The sequence below is a fragment of the Pempheris klunzingeri genome, chromosome 1 (assembly GCF_042242105.1).
Source record: "Pempheris klunzingeri isolate RE-2024b chromosome 1, fPemKlu1.hap1, whole genome shotgun sequence".
Taxonomy (NCBI): Eukaryota; Metazoa; Chordata; class Actinopteri; order Acropomatiformes; family Pempheridae; genus Pempheris; species Pempheris klunzingeri.
In genome coordinates, this window is record NC_092012.1 from 18,553,752 (window position 1) to 18,575,555 (window position 21,804).

General features: G+C 39.0%; 1 protein-coding gene across 1 annotated transcript in view; it reads right to left on the minus strand.

The window, feature by feature from the left end:
* csmd1a (CUB and Sushi multiple domains 1a) overlaps positions 1–21,804 on the minus strand; it is a 313,136-nt gene that overhangs the window by 42,837 nt on the left and 248,495 nt on the right. Inside the window, exons 40-49 of the mRNA XM_070832290.1 lie at positions 17,950–18,068; positions 17,509–17,578; positions 15,902–16,018; positions 14,999–15,208; positions 11,761–11,949; positions 11,075–11,252; positions 4,666–4,811; positions 2,999–3,079; positions 1,208–1,210; positions 211–324 (exon numbers count right to left, since the gene is read on the minus strand). Coding sequence (XP_070688391.1) covers positions 211–324; positions 1,208–1,210; positions 2,999–3,079; positions 4,666–4,811; positions 11,075–11,252; positions 11,761–11,949; positions 14,999–15,208; positions 15,902–16,018; positions 17,509–17,578; positions 17,950–18,068 — 1,227 coding nt within the window. The remainder of the gene's footprint in view (positions 1–210; positions 325–1,207; positions 1,211–2,998; positions 3,080–4,665; positions 4,812–11,074; positions 11,253–11,760; positions 11,950–14,998; positions 15,209–15,901; positions 16,019–17,508; positions 17,579–17,949; positions 18,069–21,804) is intronic.

The window sequence follows — 21,804 nt, forward strand, 5'->3', positions numbered from 1 at the left end:
CTATGCTGTGTAAAACATACTGTAAATGCTACCATTAGACAAATGCTTCAACATGTACTACAGATCTAGAATTCCTTAAGTATAATTTTGATGAGCTCAGCTGTGAGGAGGAACTCACGTAAACAACACTTAACTTAAGTTAAAGACAGATTGAAACCATTTTGATACCGTGTACATGATTCAGGAGTCAGACTGACTGTTGCCTCTTACCTTGACATGTTGGGGGTGGGGCTTCAAACAGCAAATGGGAATTGAGTTTACACATTAGCTCCGCCTTTCCAACCAGTGTGTATCCAGGTAAACAGTGGTACTTCACAATATCACCTGGCATGGCAAAACAGTGAAACCTTTAGTTAGGCATCTACATACATCAAACAAGTGTTTCTGCTGCTTCTTTAGGGGTGTACAAGTAAAAGTCCAATCATATTAAAAGGTAGGTTCAGATTTTTAAGTCTATGTAAATACTATTTCATACTAAAATATCTTAAACTTAAGCGTAAGAGTACATTGTTGCATGAAACAAAGACTGTGGAGTTTGTGTCTATCAATTACATTTGACATCATCATTACATTTTGTATAAAGGGTAACTTGAAATTCCTGACGTGAAAACCTGGCCTTTAAGAACCTCATTTTGTAAGCAGAGAGCTCTAAAATAGTTAACATGTTGGTTCTGTAGCTCCATGTTGAGAGGAAAAGTTTGACAGGTTTGCCATCTTAAAAAGGGGTGGATATTTACCACCTGTCAGTGAGATGTAATGCATGCTTCAAACTTTGCCCAGGAGGCATACAGTACTCAAGCACACAGCATGGTGCATGCAGTTTAACATTGTTGAAGAGAACAAAAAGAACATTCAACCTTTCCTTGAGCTTGTTCAAAGATTATATTATTACTTTCTTTGCCAGGCGCAAGCCTGGAGGGGATCATGTGTTTGGGCGTGTGTGTCTGTATCTGTCTGCCTGTGGCGAATCTGTTGGAACACTAGGCCAATTGGCTGAACATTTTTGTGCACATTTATGCTTTTATGCTGAATGACCTTTGGTGTGGTGATTCACAATGTTGGAAAACTTGTTTTATTGACTATATTATACAGTCATTGACTGCTGACCCTTTGATCCTCTTCACCAGCCGGTAGAGGCCACAAGTCATCAACAACTGCTTCAGTGTGACATCACAGAGCAAAAGGCTTTTGGCTAGCTTAAAAACACGTCCTCTTCTGATCAGAACACACTTTGGCCTTTGGCATGACTCAAAATCTGACATACACAGAAGAATTGGGTCTCATTTTGAACTTGAGCATCAGCAGAATAAATCCCTGTTTCTTGTATTTTGTTATTCTGTATTTAAACAGCAATATGACACTTTGTGTACACAGTTTGAGTCTACAATCACAAACACACCAGGGGCACAAAAGGTTGAAATAACAATTAAAAAAATTAATAAAACACTAAAGTTAAATTAATATCTTGTGAAGCTTACAGTGGTCATACCTTCATACTTTAAGGTGAGGTTATAGTTAGGTATAGCAGAGATTGCCTGGTGGAGATTTGCACTCTACACTGTTCTAGTTGGCTATCAGATTGGCTGACAACAAAACCAGGGGTGTCTCTGAGGTACTCCGATCTGCCATGTTTTGTGAATGTAAAATTCACAGTACATGCACTCCAATGCTCCGAGGGCTTGCGAGATTTCTTTGTATGATTACCCCAAACTAGCTCCCTTCGGTCTTTACTCTGTCACAGAAACAGGCTTCACCCTTGCAGTGCCTGGTGCTGCTGTGGCGTAGTACACAGTCACCCACTCTGGAGTGGTGCTATCACTTTCTGGCTCACTTTTGTATTTGTCTAAGTCCTGTTGAGAAGATAATATTTGATGAGGGCTAATGAAGTCTTTGTTGACCCATGCGTCCTTAAAAAGTTACAAAATTTCCAAAATCAACAAATCATCTAAAAAATCAACAAACTTTTCTGATTTCATTAAAAGTTGACATTTCAAAACGTAAGTTTTGTGCACAGAAACGATTATATGCTTTGCCAGAAGCAACTACGCTCTGCAGACATCACTGGCAGGGTAAATTGATCTTGCTGGGGTTTTATGAAATGTCTGCTTTTTTTTTTCTTAAAAAAATACAGCTCCTGTTGATCTAAAAGGTCACCAAACCTAAGAGTAAGATGCTTTGAGCAAATCACATAACACAGAGCTGAGTGAAAATGGAAAACTTGACAAGCGATTATTTCTCCCAAAATGGATGTTTTTCAAAAGCTTCAGAGAACATATTCAGTGTTACGTTTCAAAACAGTACATTAGTTAGAAAGAGGCTGGCTCAAGATGTGCTCAGTCTAGCTTCACACAATGCGAATAGAAAATTTTTGTGATTTTGTGATTTGATTATATATTTTTTTAAAGAAATAGAGAAAAAAATATGACTTTCTTATGTCGTTATGGCCGAGCAGATTCATCCACACATGGTGGTTTCTACAGGTTTGGAAGCACCATGGCTAGATGAAAAGTAAGACAAGCTGATAGAAGGGATGCTATATTATATTATATAACCCCTGACGGCGCAAGAATCATTAATATTTTTCATAATAGTTCTTTTGTGAATCTATTTCTCTTTGGTTTCTTTGTGTGCGTCACAGACACAGATACACATGCAAACACAGTGGCAAACAAAATGAAATTAACAGTGACAGACTAACATTAGCCTGCTGTATTTAGATAAATGTGGCCCATTAGTGGAGTAATTTACAATCAGCAGTATAATGACCTCCTACAAGCCTGATCAGGTAGTTTGTCACTCCTGTCAGGTGAGAGTCGTTTTGATCTTAAGATGTACCAAACTACATAAGGTTGAAAATGCTCCCTAATTGTGAAGAATGTACAAAACAATGTCATTGAAAAATGTGCGAAATTAGCCGAATTTTTCATGCACCTAGGATCTTGACAACCATTGTTTTACTCTATCAAAGGGTCACACTATTATTAATCAGGATTATTACCAATCTGGAAGTCTTCATCTTCATAGATCACCTCTGCATTTTCCACAACAGGAGGAGGAGGGCATTTCTTCAGACGGTAGGCTGGAGAGAGGTGCAAAAAAAATTAACGAGGCACCTTATATAAAATTCTAAAAATACAGTAAAGATGTGATTTTTGATCTTGATTATGTGTATTAAAACATTTAGGCTTTTCTTTAGGGGCAGCCATGCTTGTACCATGGCATTATAGGAAATGACCTTGAGGTTACTGTGCCTCACAATGTCCCAGCTGCTAAGACTGGTCACTGCTCATCAAACTGAACTAAGGCTTTGTGTGAATGTTCATGTCCTCACGTAGTAAATCTAGATGGTGACCTTGGGCTGTTATTATCTAGCATGAACAGTGCAGTATGAATCTAGCCTGTGCCTGGTGTCGGGGCAGCATGATTCACCTGCACACATGCTAGTCTGACATCTGAAAATGTAGAAGACAGGCTGGTATGTATTTTGCTTAAAGTCAATAAATAGAGAGTAAAGTCATAATAACAATTTCAGTATAAACTGGAGGAAAAAGGAGGATAAAATCTCTCAACATGTGGTGCTGAGTCTGTTGGGGAGGCCTTATGTGTTCAAAGGCACACTAAATGATTTAACACACAACAGTGTCAAATTCTGCAAGAACTTCAGAATAACTTTCCAAGTGAATTCACAGTTCAAGAAATACTTCTCGGTCAGTTGCATAACTAACATAAGCAAAAAATAACAAGAGCATCATTAGTTATTGGATTTTAAACCACATTCTTTTTATTTCTCTACCTGCGTGTATTGAGGGAGAACCCTGGTTTTCCACAGTAGCTAAGTGGAACAAATGGGAGATAGAAGTTTCCAAGTGTAGAGAAGTGTAGATAGAGCTGACCTTGTTTCAAATAATGAGTTACTGGAACTGATAGTTAGCCTTTACATAATAACCTTCACTTTTGATTCGAACAGAGGTATAGACACCCTAAGCAACGAGGAGTGGAGTTGTACCTTTTGTCACCGAATCATTGTAACAAAACTTAAGAGCCCCCAGTAACAGAAGCTCCACCTCAGAGTGCACACACTACCAGTTATTTCAGATAGGATTCAAAATCATATATCCCAGTTTTCATAATGGTGTTCATCTAGTTTTGCACATGAAGTAGTCATTTCCTGTTGAGCTAAAATGCATCACTGAAAGACCATTACAAGGACATATTCAGAGATATGAACTTGTTTCTTTTTTTCTCTCCTGGGGAAAATAGGTAGTAGTAGTGGCGTAATGGAGATAGAAGTGGACAAGAATGAAAGAAAAACGTAGCCACCCATCTCAACATTTCTCAGTACCTTTTTAAAAAGGCCTCTGTCCTGATCTCTTATAGCTACTCACTGATTATGGGCCTGACATTAGAGGTAGTTACTGCAAAGCATTACTCATACATACTAAGACTCTATCAGCTCCAAAATATAGTTGTATTTTTGATTGAAACTGAAGTAATAGTAGTAGGTATTCACAAACACAGATGGTAAAAGTTATGACAAAAACAAGTTGTGCATTAAGATTTACCAACTTTTGGCATTGAAACAACTTGGTGCTTGATATATTTTCCCCTATACCTGTGTGTTCATATGTGTCTAACTAACGTGTGTGTGAGAGTGCCTATCTGTACCATGGAAGTTGAGAATGAAGAACCCTCCAGTTGAAAAGTCAGAGTGAAAGCGGATCAGGACCGTCATGCTGGTACTGTAGGCCGACTCTAATGCTGTGTTGCCACTGAAGACTCCCAGCTGAGGACTCGATGTATCTGGTCCGTCCCTAAATAAAGACAGAGAGACAACAAAGACGATGCTTCATCTAAACTGCTGTAGCAGAGGAACAGAAAGAGAGAAACCAAGAGTCATATAATAATTAACGAATGATTGATTCTTTACTTGGCAAGTAAAACCCGTACAATAATGAGATTCGAGAGTCAAAGAGTCGCATACTATTTTCAGTATGTGTGAAATAGGATATGAGGGAAATGATGGATGACATACTCAAGAGGATTTGTTAAAATACTAAAGTACAATAAAAATAAGGATTACAAAACAAGAATATAAAGGATCAAACTTCAAAGATAAGAAATATTTAAACATATGTATTGGATGAATAATAATTCAATGATTATAAGAATTCTAATTTATTCTCTTTGAAATGTCTTTATATTATTTTAGGTATTAATTAAGATATCAAAGTATAATGGATACACACGATATTATGATAGGCTTCAATTGGTTTCAAACAAACTGTTTTAGAGTCAACTTTAATTTTAAAAGTTTATGAAAGTTAAATAGCATTGACTATGACTTGTTACAGCCCCTATGTGTAGGACATGAACATGTTATACACCCAGCAGTAGTATAAACAGCAATGCATGCCGCCAAACTTCTTCTGCTTATTATTATTATTATCATTATTGTTTTTATTATTAGCAACACAATATTATTATGTTAACTAACTTTGCAATGAACATAACCAACTTGTGTTCTGAACAATGGTTCCATGTCGCACTTGGGATGAGTAGATAATAAGCAACCAGTCGAACATAATATGTTGAAGGAATATTTAGAATACGAACAGCATGATATTGATTTGCAGTCTTACTGAATAGGTAACCTGACAGTATCTACATAGAATCATCTGCACAGGTTCAACCTTCATTAGTTTTGATTGCAATAGTTTTATTTTCTCTTCAATTCTGTGAAGAAATGTATAGATTTTTTTTCATTGATCTGCTGGTAAAAATCCTGCCCCCCTCAACCTAAAAAACATTTCATTTCAAACCAGCAATTATCACAAGAAGTGCCTCTGTAGATTTCTTATAATGGAAATCCATAACAGTGATTAAAAACTTAAATGGCTACATTCAGGTGTGATTTGATGATGAAGCTCATGCTGAAAAGACAGACTTCTGACTCAGACATCAACACCATCTTGGTGCATGTGGCTGCCATGGATCTAAATGGAGGTCAGGGGTTGGGATCAGTGTGAACTTCTTATGAAGTACTAATTATGGATTTGCTTTCAATGACCGGATTTAATTACAGGGAGGAAGAGAAACCAAAAGCAGCCTTTGTTAATAAAATACAACACATATCTGGTAAGTCCACATGCTCGTTCATTGAAAGGGTGGCAAAAATATTTTAGTTTTTTCTTGCTTTGCTTTTTTCAACCATTTCAAACAAGTTCATTGAACAAAGCCAATGGATTAAAGGCTTAACTTCACTCATTAAATATTGAATGTTGTTGAAAGGTTACATTTTCTAAAGTTCCTAAATGCCCAGTTTTAGGTTTTTAATGAACATGCCTTTGGATTAAACAAGGGTTTTAAAACTTTAATTCATGAAGAGTGCCTGGGATCTCTTGGCTCCTCAATAATTCAAGGTTTTCTGAAGGTGTTGGAGCTCATTTGGAGAATCAAAATGTGCTATTTGGGTCATTTAAAACAAAACTTAGAATTTTATGACTCTATTTTTACTTACTGAAAAATACACAAACCCAACAGCAATATTTTTCTTATCCCAAAAATCCCATATACAATTTGATTTATCAAAAAGTGGGGGGGCTGTATGCATAATTAAAACATATTCTTAAAAAAGTGCAGAAATTCTGTAACAGCACAGAGAAAACTTGGGCTTAGCTCACAGGGTTGAGAGTGACCTTTCTCTTAACATAGTAAGAATGTGCTCCTGTGAAAGCCACTTCATGAAGTCAATACCCTCAAGCCATAAGATGCTGGCTTGTGAACAAAAAAGCTGCTGGTGTGAATCTCAACACCTGCTGAAACAGCATGGTCAGGAAGAGTGGATGAGATATTCTCCCACATATTTTACGTGCACCTGACGACTGGGAAAATAAGATTCAAAGTATTAGGTATTGGGGACTGCTTGTAGTTCACCAGAAAACAAAATCCTTTCTGTCTTAGTGTTGTCCAATAATGGAGAGAATAGTGGATAAAGAACAAAAACCTCTTAAACTGATGGAAATTGTAAATTGATGTCTGCATGTAGGAGATGCAAAATTAACATGTTAAAGAGTTAGAAAATACAATGCATTGATAACAAAACTTTGCTATGAGAATAAATGTTTCAGGCTCTACTGTGCTCACTATAATCAACACATCCCTGTTATCTGGTCATGTCGAACTTAATAGCTTTGATAAGTTTCTGTCTGGCTTCTGCTGCTGTCACTCAACAGACAAAGTTCTGCTCAGACATTCCAGTGATATCTTGATGCATTGTGAGGCAGAAGAATGCTCAGTGTTGGTGCTGTTGGGTCTCACTGCAGCCTTTGACACTATGGTCTGATTGGAGTTTCACAGTCTGTTGACTGCTTCGCCTCCTCATCTGAAACTCTGTATTCTGGTGTCCCCCAAGGTTCAGTCCTTGGTCCTATTCTGTTTGCCTTGCATATACTTCCCCTTGGACAAATAACAAGGAACTTTAATGATATCTCTTGTCAGGCAATATCCAAATATATATATCTCATTTTGAACCTCTATAACGCATCTATACTGTCAGTTCTAAATACAGAGCCACGGTTCATGCTACTTGGCTTGGAGAAGGGGCTCGCCACTAGGCCCTAACAGAAATTCCGAACCTAGGAGGAAACCACATTCTTTCTTGCCCTGACACTGAGTGCAGATGGGTTGTTGTAGCAGGGAGACACTGCTGCCTTCATCTGTTACTGCACAATAACTATCATCCATGTTCGGTTCAGGGGTCCAGTTCCAAAAAGCGTTGCATTCCCTGACACAGTGTGTGACCAGTGTGTTTCTCTGGTGACCACAGCAAGTGTTTCCAATGTTTTTCACGTTCCCAGGGCTCCAGTGAATATGCCTCCAGTTCACCATGTAAATATTTTAAATGTTCATTTGTTGAATAAAAAAAAATTGTGTGCTCAAAACACTGCCGTTCCACTCTGGCATACAAGGGGGCATCAGCCATGCCCCTACAATGGTGCAAGTTAGTTGGCTAGCAGTTTACCCCCCTCAGTGGTGCACGTGCGTAGCCTCCCTGTGGGTGGGGAAAACTGTTGCCATGGGTTACCGGTTACAGTTCCATGTGTTACCCTTTTACATCTGAGGAACAGAGTAGGTTGCGTTGCCATTGTCTTGTGCATATGCTGCGCACCTACAAAGACTGCACTGAGTACCAAATAAACCATTTTGAACATATTCTAACCACTGAGTCTGTGTCTGCATTTGGGTTCACTTCCTTGTTGAGCACAACAGTTACTGATGGCATTGCATGAATTCAAGGCTCAGCCTGAACTGACAAGCAATGTTCTATGAATCAATAAGTCTTTATGTTATCTAATGATCATTGTTAAACATTTGTAGTGCACACAAAACATCTTTTATATGTACAGTAACTATGTGAAATCTCTGTCAATAGGTTTTTACTCTAAATTTTATTTTCATCAATAACAGGCTTGCTTTGGTCTGCTTATTCAAATCTAGTATGACTCATTTTGGGATCAAACTCTTAGTTAACCAATAAAAGTTCCATATTTAATTGAAATTATGCTCCCAATCAATTTCTTATTAACCCAGCAGCTAACACAGGGCATTTTGTGTCTCTCTCACTCTCTGTCCAATTGAATTCAGAAATCCAAACAGTCAAATGTCCAATACATAACAAAAGCAGTGGCCCTGATCTTAAGCTCTTATGAGTACAATGAGATAATGTCAGTTATGCCTATTTTATTAACAGTTCACTGCTGATGCACATAATTGAAAGTATTCCAAATACACCATCATTAAAAGGTTTCAGAAGGCCCTTTCAATAGGCCTGTGCCCATAATCTAAATAGGATGTAGGCTATTATTCCACTGTAAACCAATTGTATCTCTCCTTCCCCCAACCTTCCACATGAAAGGCCCCCTTTTTCTGTCTGGGCTAGTCAAATGGAACCAAAGGCTCACCAAAAAACCCCACAAGGATGTGATATAGAATATCAGATCTGTTGCACTGATGAGCAATGAGTGCATCTATGTCAAAAAGAAAGGTAGCCAGAGCCACTGATACTGCAATGACCTTTGATCTGACTGACAACAACTAGAAGGCAATTATGGATGTTCCCCCTATGCTGACATCGCTATCTACAGTACAGCTGTCTGGAGTGAAACAAAATAGATATTTCGTTTGCATTTATTTATGCCAGTACAATCTATACGATTGAAATTAATTTTAGACACGAAAGACTGTATCTTGAATGTTTATTTAGACCCAGTGTAAGGGTTTAAATACTCCTCTATTTACATGGCTGCAATGTAGTAGCAGTAAACCTTTGGATCACCCAATCTAAATATCTAAGTCTCAGGCCCTGGAAGGTAGATCATATCCCAGTGGTTCTGAGAAAAGCACTCTCTTCAATGTCAGCCCACAGTCACTTCCAAATATATTCATGTGTTTGAGATATAGCTAGACTGAGTGGTGCAACAGTCCATCGTGTACTGTATGTATTTATCTCAGATTACATATGTCTTTTGGTACCCTGCAATCTATGAATGTGATTTTCTAATTTTGTTCCACATGAAATGTGCTAAAAACACACCAAAATCAATTTGCAACTGCAAAATAACTTGATGCTGCTCCTCTCCATAGTTATATCCATGGCTCTACTAGCTCGTGGGATTGAAAAGGAGTAGTCACCAGCTGTGAATGTATTGCTTTCCCACTGCCTGCATTTCAACTGCTAACTCTCTAGAGTTTGACTCTTGAGCTTGAAAATTAAAGACTGACCTCACTCAAACACCAAACGTTTCTTTCCTAAACTAAACTACAACAAATGATGACAGGGCTTAAATTCTACTTAGTCTTAATTTTCTTCCTTATAAATGCATTGTTCGATATTGTTTTTGACAGCAAACTGTAACTATTAAGTGATGCATTTCTCTTGGACTGACCCGAGCTTGTCAGACCCAGTTGAGTCCTGTTGGATTTGTGAACCCAGTTCCACCACTCCTTTCATTACATTTCCCACTCCCCACTGAATCTCATCATTACTGCCGGAGTTCCTGAGCCCTCTCTGGGTCTGCGAATGTCCATGGTACTGAGTTAGATTGAATTGGTCAGTGGTCCTATTGTAAATGCATTACTCTCACACTCGCTATATTACAATCTTACCTCCACACTGAATCCCATTATTACTGTTACTGCAGGGGATTCAGTGTATATATAGAACAGAGTTATGTATATCTATATGTATTGAGAGTGTATGGAGCTGTGATCCCTGTGTATCAACCACGCCATGTACAGATCCATATAGGTTTGTATGTATCTCCCTGTAACGTTACAAATAATTGACACATATTGAAACTGTATAAACCTCTGTACAGACAACACTATTTGTATAAAGTTAACGATGTAATGAATGGAAATGCCAGTCAATACCAAAATCAACACCAGGGATAACATTACCACTACTGCTGAACAATTAATTGAATTGACACTACGATGTAAGAGAACACAATTTTCAAATCACAAACGTTGCAATTAAAAAAAATGATGATTGCATGGCTAAAAACCCGATTGCCAGTGTGTCAAGTAGGCCGGCTATCACCAAAATGTTTGAGAGCAGAACTCCTTATGAACAAAATTCAAAATGGCACCACGAAATTACCCAGACGATAATACAGAGGGAACTTTTTAAAAAAAAAAATTGGATACTGAATTGCCATCGCAATATTTCTGGAAAAATTACAATTACAGTATTTTTCCCATATTTTCGAGGCCCAGCTATCACCAATAACATATATCCCAAAAAGTCTGTGTGCGAGAATACTGCAAGTATGTATGTGTGTGTGTAAGTAGGGCGGAAAGAGATGAATAAAAAAACAAAGGTAAAAGTTGATACAACTTCACCATCTTATTAGTGTGCAGAGAGGAGACAGGCTATAAGTACATTCAAGACTTAACTGTCAGTGATGCAATCAGTCCCAGGATAAAGGGCAACATTGAAAAGATGTGTATTCATTTGTGTGTATATCTGTCTGTGTGTGTATGTACGTTCAAATGTGAGTGTACCCACACTTACCAGACAGCGATGTAATCAGTGACAGGCTCTGTCTGTAATAAGGTAAAGTTGATATAAACTCCATGTCCGTGGGGAACAGTGATGAGCCAGCTGCAGTCTTGGGAGTTGGGGTATTCATTGGGGTACTGAGGTGAATAGATGGTCCCGTTTTCAGCCGTGACATTATAGCCACAGGGAGCTGTAAAAAGCAGATTTATAAGATTATCTACTTGCAAATTTGTCACTTTCTTCTAACGTGCTAGACCTGCGAGGATCAGGAGACAAGAATAACTGTTGAACTGTAGAGAGTGAGGAATACAGTTATTATCATTATTTGTAGTAGAAGTAGAAGCAGCAGTAGTGGTGGTGGTGGCGGTAGCAATGATTGTGCTACTAATGTATCGAGTAAATGATCCAAGTGACACGAGAGTATTTACTTTAACTTAACTGCTTACACTGCCGGCTTGTGGTACTGATGAAAGAGGAGATTAAATGTACTGAAATTCATTAATTCAACATTTTCTAAATGTCTAGATTTTAAATTACAATTGGTATGTGAGGGATGGAGCTGTTCTGGGGTAAAAGTGAGAACAACAAATGTGTAACAATACCAGTATAAACTGACTAACATGAGAGGTATGCATGTTTTACAATTGACATTTTTCAAAATACATTCATATTAAAAAAAAGTCACGGGTTGTTCGTACCCTCACAGCGTGGAAACGGGTGGTTCCACTTCCGGTTGGTCCCATGCAGGCACGTTAGCACTGGGTGTCCAATTAAAACATAACCAGAATAGCAGTGAAAAGTCACTGATTGGCCCGCGCTGTAGTCACTGTTGATGATGTCACCGTTTGGGAAAGGAAGGGGGTCCTGGCACTTTTGAAGTTGATATGCTAAACAGAAAGAGAGTGAAAATACTCCAGATTAATTTCAGATTTTAGGCATCAAAAAGCAAAATAAGCTTCTAGTTAGTTGGTTAGTTAGCTAGTTAGTTAGTTAGACATACTCAGGTTAATAAATGCAATGTATATGTATATTTGTTTTGTGCAGCCTTACACAGTGGCCTCCCAAAATGTCCCAAGTCCCAAAATGTAACTACAAAATGACAATTGTGATTTATTATTTTAAAACCATTTTTCTCTACAGCTAATGGTCTTAAAGGGGCATAAAAAGTCTATGACCCACAGAGGCTACAGAGTTATAAGTGCAGCAAAATCAGTAGTTCTACTCTCCTCCTACACAGTTATCTGGCACATGCATGCCAACACTTGCTTGAGGAAATGCCAGTGTCACAGGTCTATTTAGGGCACATCTCACTCTGCATGAGTGTCATGGCAAGCCAAACCCTTGAGTTAGATGTGCCATTGACAGAGAGTAGAGGTGTTTGACTTTGGAATACCACTTTATAGAAAAGGCAAGAGAGAAGGACAGCCCCTCGCAGCACAAGAACAAGCACCCAATTGCAGGTAAAAAGACAGATTCTGGGGCACTAAACAGCACCTGAGGTGCAGATTGTGCAAGGAGGTGTCAAACACAGTTTATGCTGGTAATAGCAGGACTTAAGATGTAGGGGGTATCTGCATACAATAGAGTGGAGGCACAGGATATGTACAGGACTGCAGCACACTTGTGCTGCAGCCAAGTATGGGTTAGACAGTCCCAACTCCAGATGGGAGACGCCACAAATGATGCTTAAGCATGTCAGAACTAAAATCCTGCGGGACTTTTAGATCCCCACAGGTAAGCAAACATTGACAAAACTAACTGGACATTGTGGAAATGCAGAAAATCAAGTGGTGACAGATGCAGAAGTCCCATGTGAAAGCAGCATCAAGGGGGAAGGAATATGAGAGGATAACAAAGTACCAGGGGCTAAAAGAGGGACTAGAGCAGGGACACTCTACTTCCTTTGCCTGGGGGCAAAACAGGAGGCTGGGGGCCGGTTCATTAACAAGCAAATAATATTTATTAGATAAAATGAATAAACGATAAACGGCCCATTACACGTTTAGTCCATTTGTCTCTTTTTATTTCCGTTGTTTGTCTATTTGTTCTTTTTTGTTGGTTTGTCTGTTCCAAGCACTGTCAAGTTTCTGTTTTTTCTAGTTTAGTTCTTTTTTTTTAGTTTTCCATGTACAAGCCGCAACCTTAATACTGCTGGTTGTTCTATCACCAGGCATATCACCGTGACACGTCTGCTTATAATGTCTATTATTTAAAAAATGCCAATAAAATTGTTAATCATAAAAAAAGGCCCATAAAGTATCTTTATATATTCTAGTTAAAGACCTAAAGGCTGGATAGTTAACAAGATTCAAGAGCTTTCCAGTATGCCATGAGACAATGAGTTTATGGACATATGTTTAATTTAAATTGTGTTCTAAATCATCAGATATGTTACTTGATACATAATCATCAATGCTAATTGTTCTTTGAACTGTTTCAACAATGTTTCTAGTAGTTTATAGTTTGCTCTGGTGAAATAATCCATTTTGCACCATGACTGGAAACATGTGCACAGTTAGCACCTTCCGTCTTGTTTAAGCATGAAATAGCTTTTTACATAATGTTTACAAGCATGAGTGGTTGTCCGTCTCTATGTGTTGGCCCTGTGACCCTTATGGGTAAGCGGTATAGACGATGGATGGATGGATGGATAATGTTTACAAACTCAGTGCAATCTAATGTGACTGAGGACCAGGGTGAGCCTCCATTTTAATCTCAGCTACTACGTGTATGCCTCTGAGAGCAGGAGGTGGTATTTGACAAATTAGATGGAGCCCAGTCAAACGCTTGTTTTCACTGTAAATTTGAAAACTGTCGGCAGGTCGCATGTTGAAAATCATCGGACAAGAAGGAATGTGGAAAATGTGACATAAGTTTTCCCAAACGACTGTGTGAGACCTTGTAGCTGTGAAACTACTACCAGGAAGTGGCAATATCAGAGAGCTGAACATTAAAACTAGGATTAGATATTACCAATGTTTGGACCGAAATGTCAGTGCACCATTCTCATACAAATTTCTTGGCACCAAGCACTTATCCTGCTGAGGTTTTGTGAATGTACACACGACGTCTCAAGCTCTGATTTCAGAGCCTGTGTTTGTATCTTTGAGTGATGTAGGGGTGAAAAAAATGCACCCAGCACTACCACTTCTGTTTATTCAACACTATTGAGGGTACTCTGAACGTGTGTGTATTACATCTTCCTGCCAAAGATCTTTACTGTCATGTGAAAAAAAGCAACTCGTGCAACTCCATGTGAGGAAACATGTCCAGAACCTCCACACGCCAACAGTGAGATTTAGCAGTGACAAGGACTGCAGCATTGGGGGACTTGGCCATTGCAAATGAGGAGGAAAAAAGGAAAAATGATTATGTGCATGTGAGTCTGAGTGAGCTGATACACAAGTTGGTAAGTCTTACTCTAGTTATGCTGGTGTATAGGCCTGCAGTGACTTTCCTCTGTCTTTGAAGTGAAGCACTTAGGGCTACAAGTAAAGCCTGCTGGACAAGATGCCAGTCTCTCACAGGGGCTTACTAACAATCCATCTCTTTTAATGATGAGAGGGAAGCCATGAGGTTTTTTTAAGTCTTTAGCATGACTCATCCATGGATCAAAGCTCAAAACCTCATAGCAATAGGTTTTTTTTCATCCCACCCTTCATTTCTTGGTGTTGGAAAGGCTTTGTAATTTGGCCACTAGGTTTGGATGTTAATTTATTCAGAACATTTGAAGAGACCATTTCTTTTTTTTCCCTAAATCATTCAAGCAACCAACTTGTGAAGCCAATCCCAAATATGAAGAAACTAAACAGTAGGCTCAGTTTGAATAAAAGTCTATTCCTTGAAGGAGCCTTGAGGGGGCATTTTCATGTGGAAGCGCCTGCAGGCATACCTCGTATTTTGTGGCCTTTAGTGTAAAATTGCATGTGAACTCACCCTGATAGGTCAGCTTGAATCCTGGCCTGTTCTCTGAGTGGTCGCTGTAGAAGTGGATGATGGTCAGGTGGGTAGTGCTCAGCAAAGGTGGGGGGATCTGTGATCCAGTAAACTGTCCAATAAGAGCAGAGCTGTGCTGTGGTCCAGCCCTGACTTCTAGGAAGTCATGGTTGTCCTCAGAGGAGAAGTTCTGGAACTGAATATGAGCTCCTGGAATACAAACACAGAATGTAATCGACTATGAACAACACATAATACTGAGTATGTGACTTTCTTAGCCAAAGGGATGTTTAGTTTCATGCCATATAGGTAGCCTAAAATGTATGGATCTGAGAACATCTACTGAGAGTCTAACAACTATTTCACATCTTCATTTATTTTCAGCGTGCACATATAACATACTGTAGATTGTTGTGTGGATAAAGATAAAGTACAGTGTGTTTAAATTATTCCTGTGATAACTATTTTTCTGACCATATCTTTTTTGGTACTTTTATATTTTTATTTTTATGTTTTGACAACTTGTACCAAAGCTACAACTGCAGTTCTGTTGTCTGACACAAAGTCGATATGTGTCTGATCTAAAGTATCATTATGAAAATAATAATCATATAATAAAATAGCAGCTAAAAACTAGCTGTAAGCACACAGCGGCATGTGTACCATGCAAACAAAGAGGTGAAAACTGTGTGCTATTTAAACCATCAGTTACTGTAGTCATTAAACAGCACAGACCATGTGTCAGCCTCCAATTAAACATGTGGTGAAGCTTTCAATAAACCATGTGTTACTACTGCAGATTTTGTGCTAAAAAGGAAGATCTGTGTCTCCCAACTACACCGACAGATAAACTGAAAGTGACACGTTCTTTTTAGGAATGCTCTTCCATCCCATAATGCTTACCATATCCAGTTGGCAGGGTGATTTGCCAGGTGCAGTCCAGGTTGCCGGGGTAGTTGCCAGGGAAACCTGGGCTAAGGATGACACCACTCATCTCAGACAACACCCCGCCGCAACGAGCTGACAACACAGGCACAACACACACATTGTTAAAACAGGCAACACATGACCAATTGACAGTAGAGATCATTACTTTGTACACTTTACTTCAGCAAAAAGACAGTTACACCACAGCAAAAAAAGAGCAAAAAATATGTGAAAATGCAGCCACAAGCAGCAGCCAAAGGGGTCTGAGCTTTTATTAACATTAAAATTGCACATAATTCACCTCAGTGCTAAAGCATGTAAATCAACAGCTCTACGAATATTATAGGCATCATAAAAATAGACTCTATGGCAGAACAGATGAATTGGATTGCAACAGATTGTATTGGTGGGTAGCAACCGCGTATATGCATTATTGAAAATGTTTTCAAATATTACATTATTTTTAAAATAAAAAGCGATTGAAGGAACATAGAGAAAAATATTATGTACATTATTATGTATGTAATATTATGTACATTATGTTGTTTTATTTTGTATTTTATGGGAAACCAGTCGTTAAGAGGCTGGATATCATGATTGAATTTCAAATTGAGACTTTATGAAGCTTGGACCTTCAGTCCTACGGGTCCAGTGGTGACAGCTATGCATTTAAAATCTTATGAAATCCTTTTATGTCACCACTTTCTATTGACAGATTTGGACATGATTTGGTTGATGCAAGTGTTTCTGACTGAAATAGAAAATGCTGCACTTGACACATACAGGAGGGGGCTGTGGCTTTAGTTCGTCCTGACATGTCAAAGTTGAGTTTAACTGGAATTGACTTCCTTTTCACCAAGGACTGAATTATTCAGGCCTAAACACAAACGTCAATGTAATCATGGTCCCTTAACACTACTGCAGAACTTAGGCCTTGGCACTGAGCACAAGGTACAAAATTCAGTTTGGTCCCTGTAGGTGCATGGATCCTTTAGATCACTGACCCAGTGTCAGCTTCCATAATTCTGATTTGAAGGTGATCAGAACATTAAATATACCAAGTAAGTCATAGTTACGAACAACACTTTCTCATTCATCCATTACTATTTATTTGATTTAACAAGTTTAACAAGAATTCAACTGCCAGATTACATCATTTTAGTGTTTCAGCAAGTAACAAGGCAAAAGTCTTTATATGGGAGAAATCCCATAGAAAAGAAAAGAAAAGAAAAGGAAAAAGTTTAAAAGATGACTTGCTCTTGTAAAAAAAATAATGCTATTTGAGAATAATACATGATGAGCAACTTTCCACACACTGACATTTAATCAGTGATTTAAATAAACAGATTTTCACCAGTTTACTATTTTATTACACTCAAAATGGAAAATAAGTGATAGAAATGGATCAAAAGTGCCAGAGAACTCTGTGAAGAACATGAGACCATAAACCTGTAACAGTTTTTAGATGGAGACACGCTTACATCTCCTCTCCTGGCCAAAAGTTAGGAACGGTTAGAGCGTAACAGATCAATCATCATAACAGCAGAGCAGTGTTTGTGTGTGTGTGTATGTGTGTGTATTACCTATGCAAAGAGGAGGGGGGTAGTTCCATCGGCGCACAGTCCCAGGCATGCAGGAAATGTGGGAGTGGCCCTGAAAGTGTTAATGCCATTAGTTAGGCTCAAGAAAAATACAGGAGGGAATCTTGGTACATTTTTCGTCAGTAAAACATTTTTGGAATTTTCTTTCAAATGAAAACAGCAAAGAGAAAATTAGAGAGTTTTACTTCATCTAAGAAAATGACAATACTTAAGTGTGGCTAATGTGGACATTTAATTCTATATGATGCTTGTGACTCACAATATCTAGTCTGCTTCCAACAATATCTAAAAATCTAATTTCCTGTTGAATTGAAACCAGTCACATTATATAAAAACCAGTCATTTGTACAGTCCGTATCTAAAACTATGTGCACATATATCAATACATTTGCTTATTGGTCAGTTAGTGTCTGTGTCCATTACCTGTAATGTGTACCCAGGTTCACAGGAGAATGCTACCACCTCATTCACCATATATCTGTCCCCTGATTTAATACCATTGGCTGGGATCATTGGCTCTGGACAGGTGGTCAGACCAACAGCTACAAAAAAGGAAAAAAAAGACAAAATAAGTGTCCTATGTCATTACTATTAATTATTTTATCATAAGTTTTCTATGTAAATATTGCTTGGCCTCTGGCTCAAGTCATGTGCTCCGGACAAATACAGAGAAAGAGAAATACAGTACATGTGCCATAATCATCACCTACTTAAGTTCTAGACAGCTTAATCCACATTTCTGTTATGAGCATTACTATCAAGCATATCTTAGCCATTTAAAATCCTTTTAGTCCTCTCTCCAATGATGGTAAACAGTTTCCCTCCTCTGTCCTGTCCCTGCTTCAGTACTACAACAAAAATATTACCGTTGCTATTACCGTGTTCTTCCTTCCCCTGTGTGTGACCTTCCTCTTTAAATGAAAACAGTGGTGACAATAGCTTAATCCATAGAAACTTGGCTGTTTCAGGTCCAGCTCGACTTGAACAGTCAGAGCTGGTAGCTGGTAGCCAGTTCACCTCCTAGTCACTACAGAGGTGCCCTCGAGCAAGGCACTGAACCCCTAACTGCTCAGGGTATCATCCTAACAGGCTGCCCGCTCGCTCTGACATCTCTCCAAGCATGCAATGCATGTGTCTGGGTCCTGTTTGTGCATGAGTGTATTTCAGACATGCACATGTATAATATCAACCTAGCAGGACGGATAGACTGTCGTCTTCTTATCCTTTACAAGACACAGTCGGATCAGAACAAAGCTGTCAACCTATTTTCTGTACATTGCACTTGTTTGCATTCCACAGGATAATAGTCTCAAAGTAAATTTAAGCTTTTCAATATAAATGACAAAGTTACAATGTTTAGATTCATTTGATGAAGAACTAATGTGGCAGATTCATTTATAAATACTCTGAATGGGTTTTTTTTCTAATGTACAAGAGCCCATTCATGAATTGACAGCTAGTACAATTAAAAAGCTTGTACATCGTCAATGGTGACAGCGGCCTCTGAAATGTGCTTAAAAATATGTGAAGGTAACGTAATGACTTTGTTTGTGTATTCCCAGCACAATAAATGTTAAACGCATCCTTAATAAGTTTGACAGCAGCCAGCCCTTTATCAAATAGGATCAGTAGGGGTGTATTTGTGTGTTCATACGTGTGTGTGTTTGTGTCAGCTTGTGTGTTTCATTTGGAAACTTCCGCAGGAGACTGCCCTAGAGCGGTTACCATGGCAACACAGGGTTGGAAGAGGGATAGAGAGTAAAAAAAGAGGAGAGAGAGGACTGAATGTTTGTGTGTGTGTGTGTGTGTGTTTGCTTCTGGTCTTGTTGGTTCATTATCTACCTTCCTACCAGCAAAACGATGTGATCCCACTGTGCACACAAACACACTTACCCATGCACACACGCACACACACACACAGACACTGACACACACACACACACATATACACACACACACACGTCCAGGTGGCCCAGCCTCAGAGTATGACATTTGTGAGTGTGTGTGCTTGACTGACTGTTACATGAGTATGTGCTTGCAGAGAGGGATGAGTGGGACTTTTTATAGATGGAGCATAAGTGAAATTGCTACATGAGACTGTAACTTAGAGACGCACGGAGGGTATTATTAAGCAGAGCATCAGCAGGCTGTCAGGACAACTGATCAATGAAACTCTTCCATTTGGCTGACCAACTCTCTCTTTCTCTCTCCTTCTCTGTGCTAGCACTCTGTTCCCTCTTTTCCCTGGTTATGACAGAGCAGCGATGCTCTGCAAAATGCTGACAGTACCGCAAACCACCCCACTAGGGCCACTAGACTACAGCTAGACAGTGTCAGCATTTAAGTCTAACTGACTGGATTTACTATACTTCTGTTTCAGTTTACTGGAGGACAGACAAGGGAGATAGATGTCTCACTCTGCCCTTTAAGAGAACGTCCCTTTAGTCAGCTTAAAATGATGAGAACATCATCACCACAATCATTCCCATCTCCCCAGCAGATGATTTTGTTCACTCATACAAGTTCCCACATTACTGCAAAGCTGACAAAGAGAACTTTTAGCAGCACATTAGCTAAACAGCAGGTCTTGCTTTTACCTGTTTCTACAGGAAACATAGTGAGAAAAAGGAGACAGTACAATGAAAATTCTGTGCACACTGAGCATTGTGTGACTAAACTTCCTCCAGATGGATGGATGGATGGATGTTCTTATCGTCTACTGAACAGGTAAACTGACCAATCTTGGCAAAACTTTGCATTTCATGGAAAAAGTTAAAAGCCTATTTTGTAGCAAGACCCCATGTTAAGGAACCTCTCAGGTAAACGCGAAGCACATTCTGCTACAGATAAAAGTGTTGGCACTCATTTTGAGATAAGCAAAACCATCTGAGTCCTGCAAGAGCTCTTATGGTGTTGTAATATATATTTTTTGAAGGTGTTGGTGGAAAAATGTCGGTGCTCAGCATTTAATTGGTTCCTGTGATAGCAGCAAAAAGGGTCCTTGCTGGCTAACAGTATGTCAGTGGTATGTATCATGTTAGTTTGTCCACATAATAACAGACAGTGACTCACACAAAAAGGTAGAGACAGTCAATCTTTATAATATCAACAAGATCTGCCTGCACTTCTCTCTTTTTGTCCCGCTTTCACTCTCCTTAGATAACCTGTCTCTGCCTCACTGTCAGCCGTGTACTGCTTTATAACTTTTGTAGTGAAATGGCGAAAAGGCAGAGGTCACCAACAACAAAGCTGAGCTACACATACACACTGACTGGCACACATGGACAAGTATAAACACACATACAAAATTGGAAGTTCTGTAGATGCATACAAATACATACACATAAAAGACGTCTATATGGGCCCATCTTAGATTTAAATTCAAACTGGTGATCTAGTAAAAGTTAGAAGGAAATCTGAGCACATTCTGGGTAATCCTAGCTAGAGGTCCTCATCAATACAGAATTTTTGGCTGGGGTGGAAAATAAATAGGAAGTTGAGTCTAGGTTGCAAAGACCTGAGAGGACCCAGCCTATTCCCAGCCTTCCTGCCAGCACAGTTCAATCCAAAATCCTCTCACCATGGAAACTAGGAGACACGATAAAGAAGAAAATCCAAAAAGGCCCAAAAAGATGACCACCTGCACTGCTCTCAACTCAGTAATATGTGTGTTGCAGGCCTGAGAAAAAAAAACATTTTTATCTGAGGATTATTCATGATACTGTACAGGAAGGGACCCAGTTCAAAAGCAAAGTGTCAGGTATGGATCTGGCACATCTGGTAATAAAAGCCGCAGTAAAAAGATGAGAGAAAACACAAGCAGCAATAGAGACATAGAGACAATGAACTGTCCCTACAAGTGACCATTCTTTCAGCTTTTCATTTCTAGTGATGGCGTGTCGACACATAGACACAAAAATCCAGACCACTGAGCCATGAATGTGTGCACTCACCTGAACACACACACACACACACACGCACACACACACACACTCACTCACAGAAGGGGACATGTTCATTGATCTAGAAGTGATTCTAAGCTAAAACAACTACAAAGGACTGAAAAGCACAACCATGCCCTGACAGGTGTGTATGTGTTTAAATGCATGATATTAATATCCACGTCTATACCTTTGTCTGTCTACATATTTGTGTATGTATATGCCTTAGTTGGACTTTTGTGCATGTTTGGTACAAGCAAAATCACATGTGTATGTGTATGTATGTGTCCAGGTCTACGTGTTCCTGTTTATGTCCCTCTAGGTGTGTGTTCTGCGT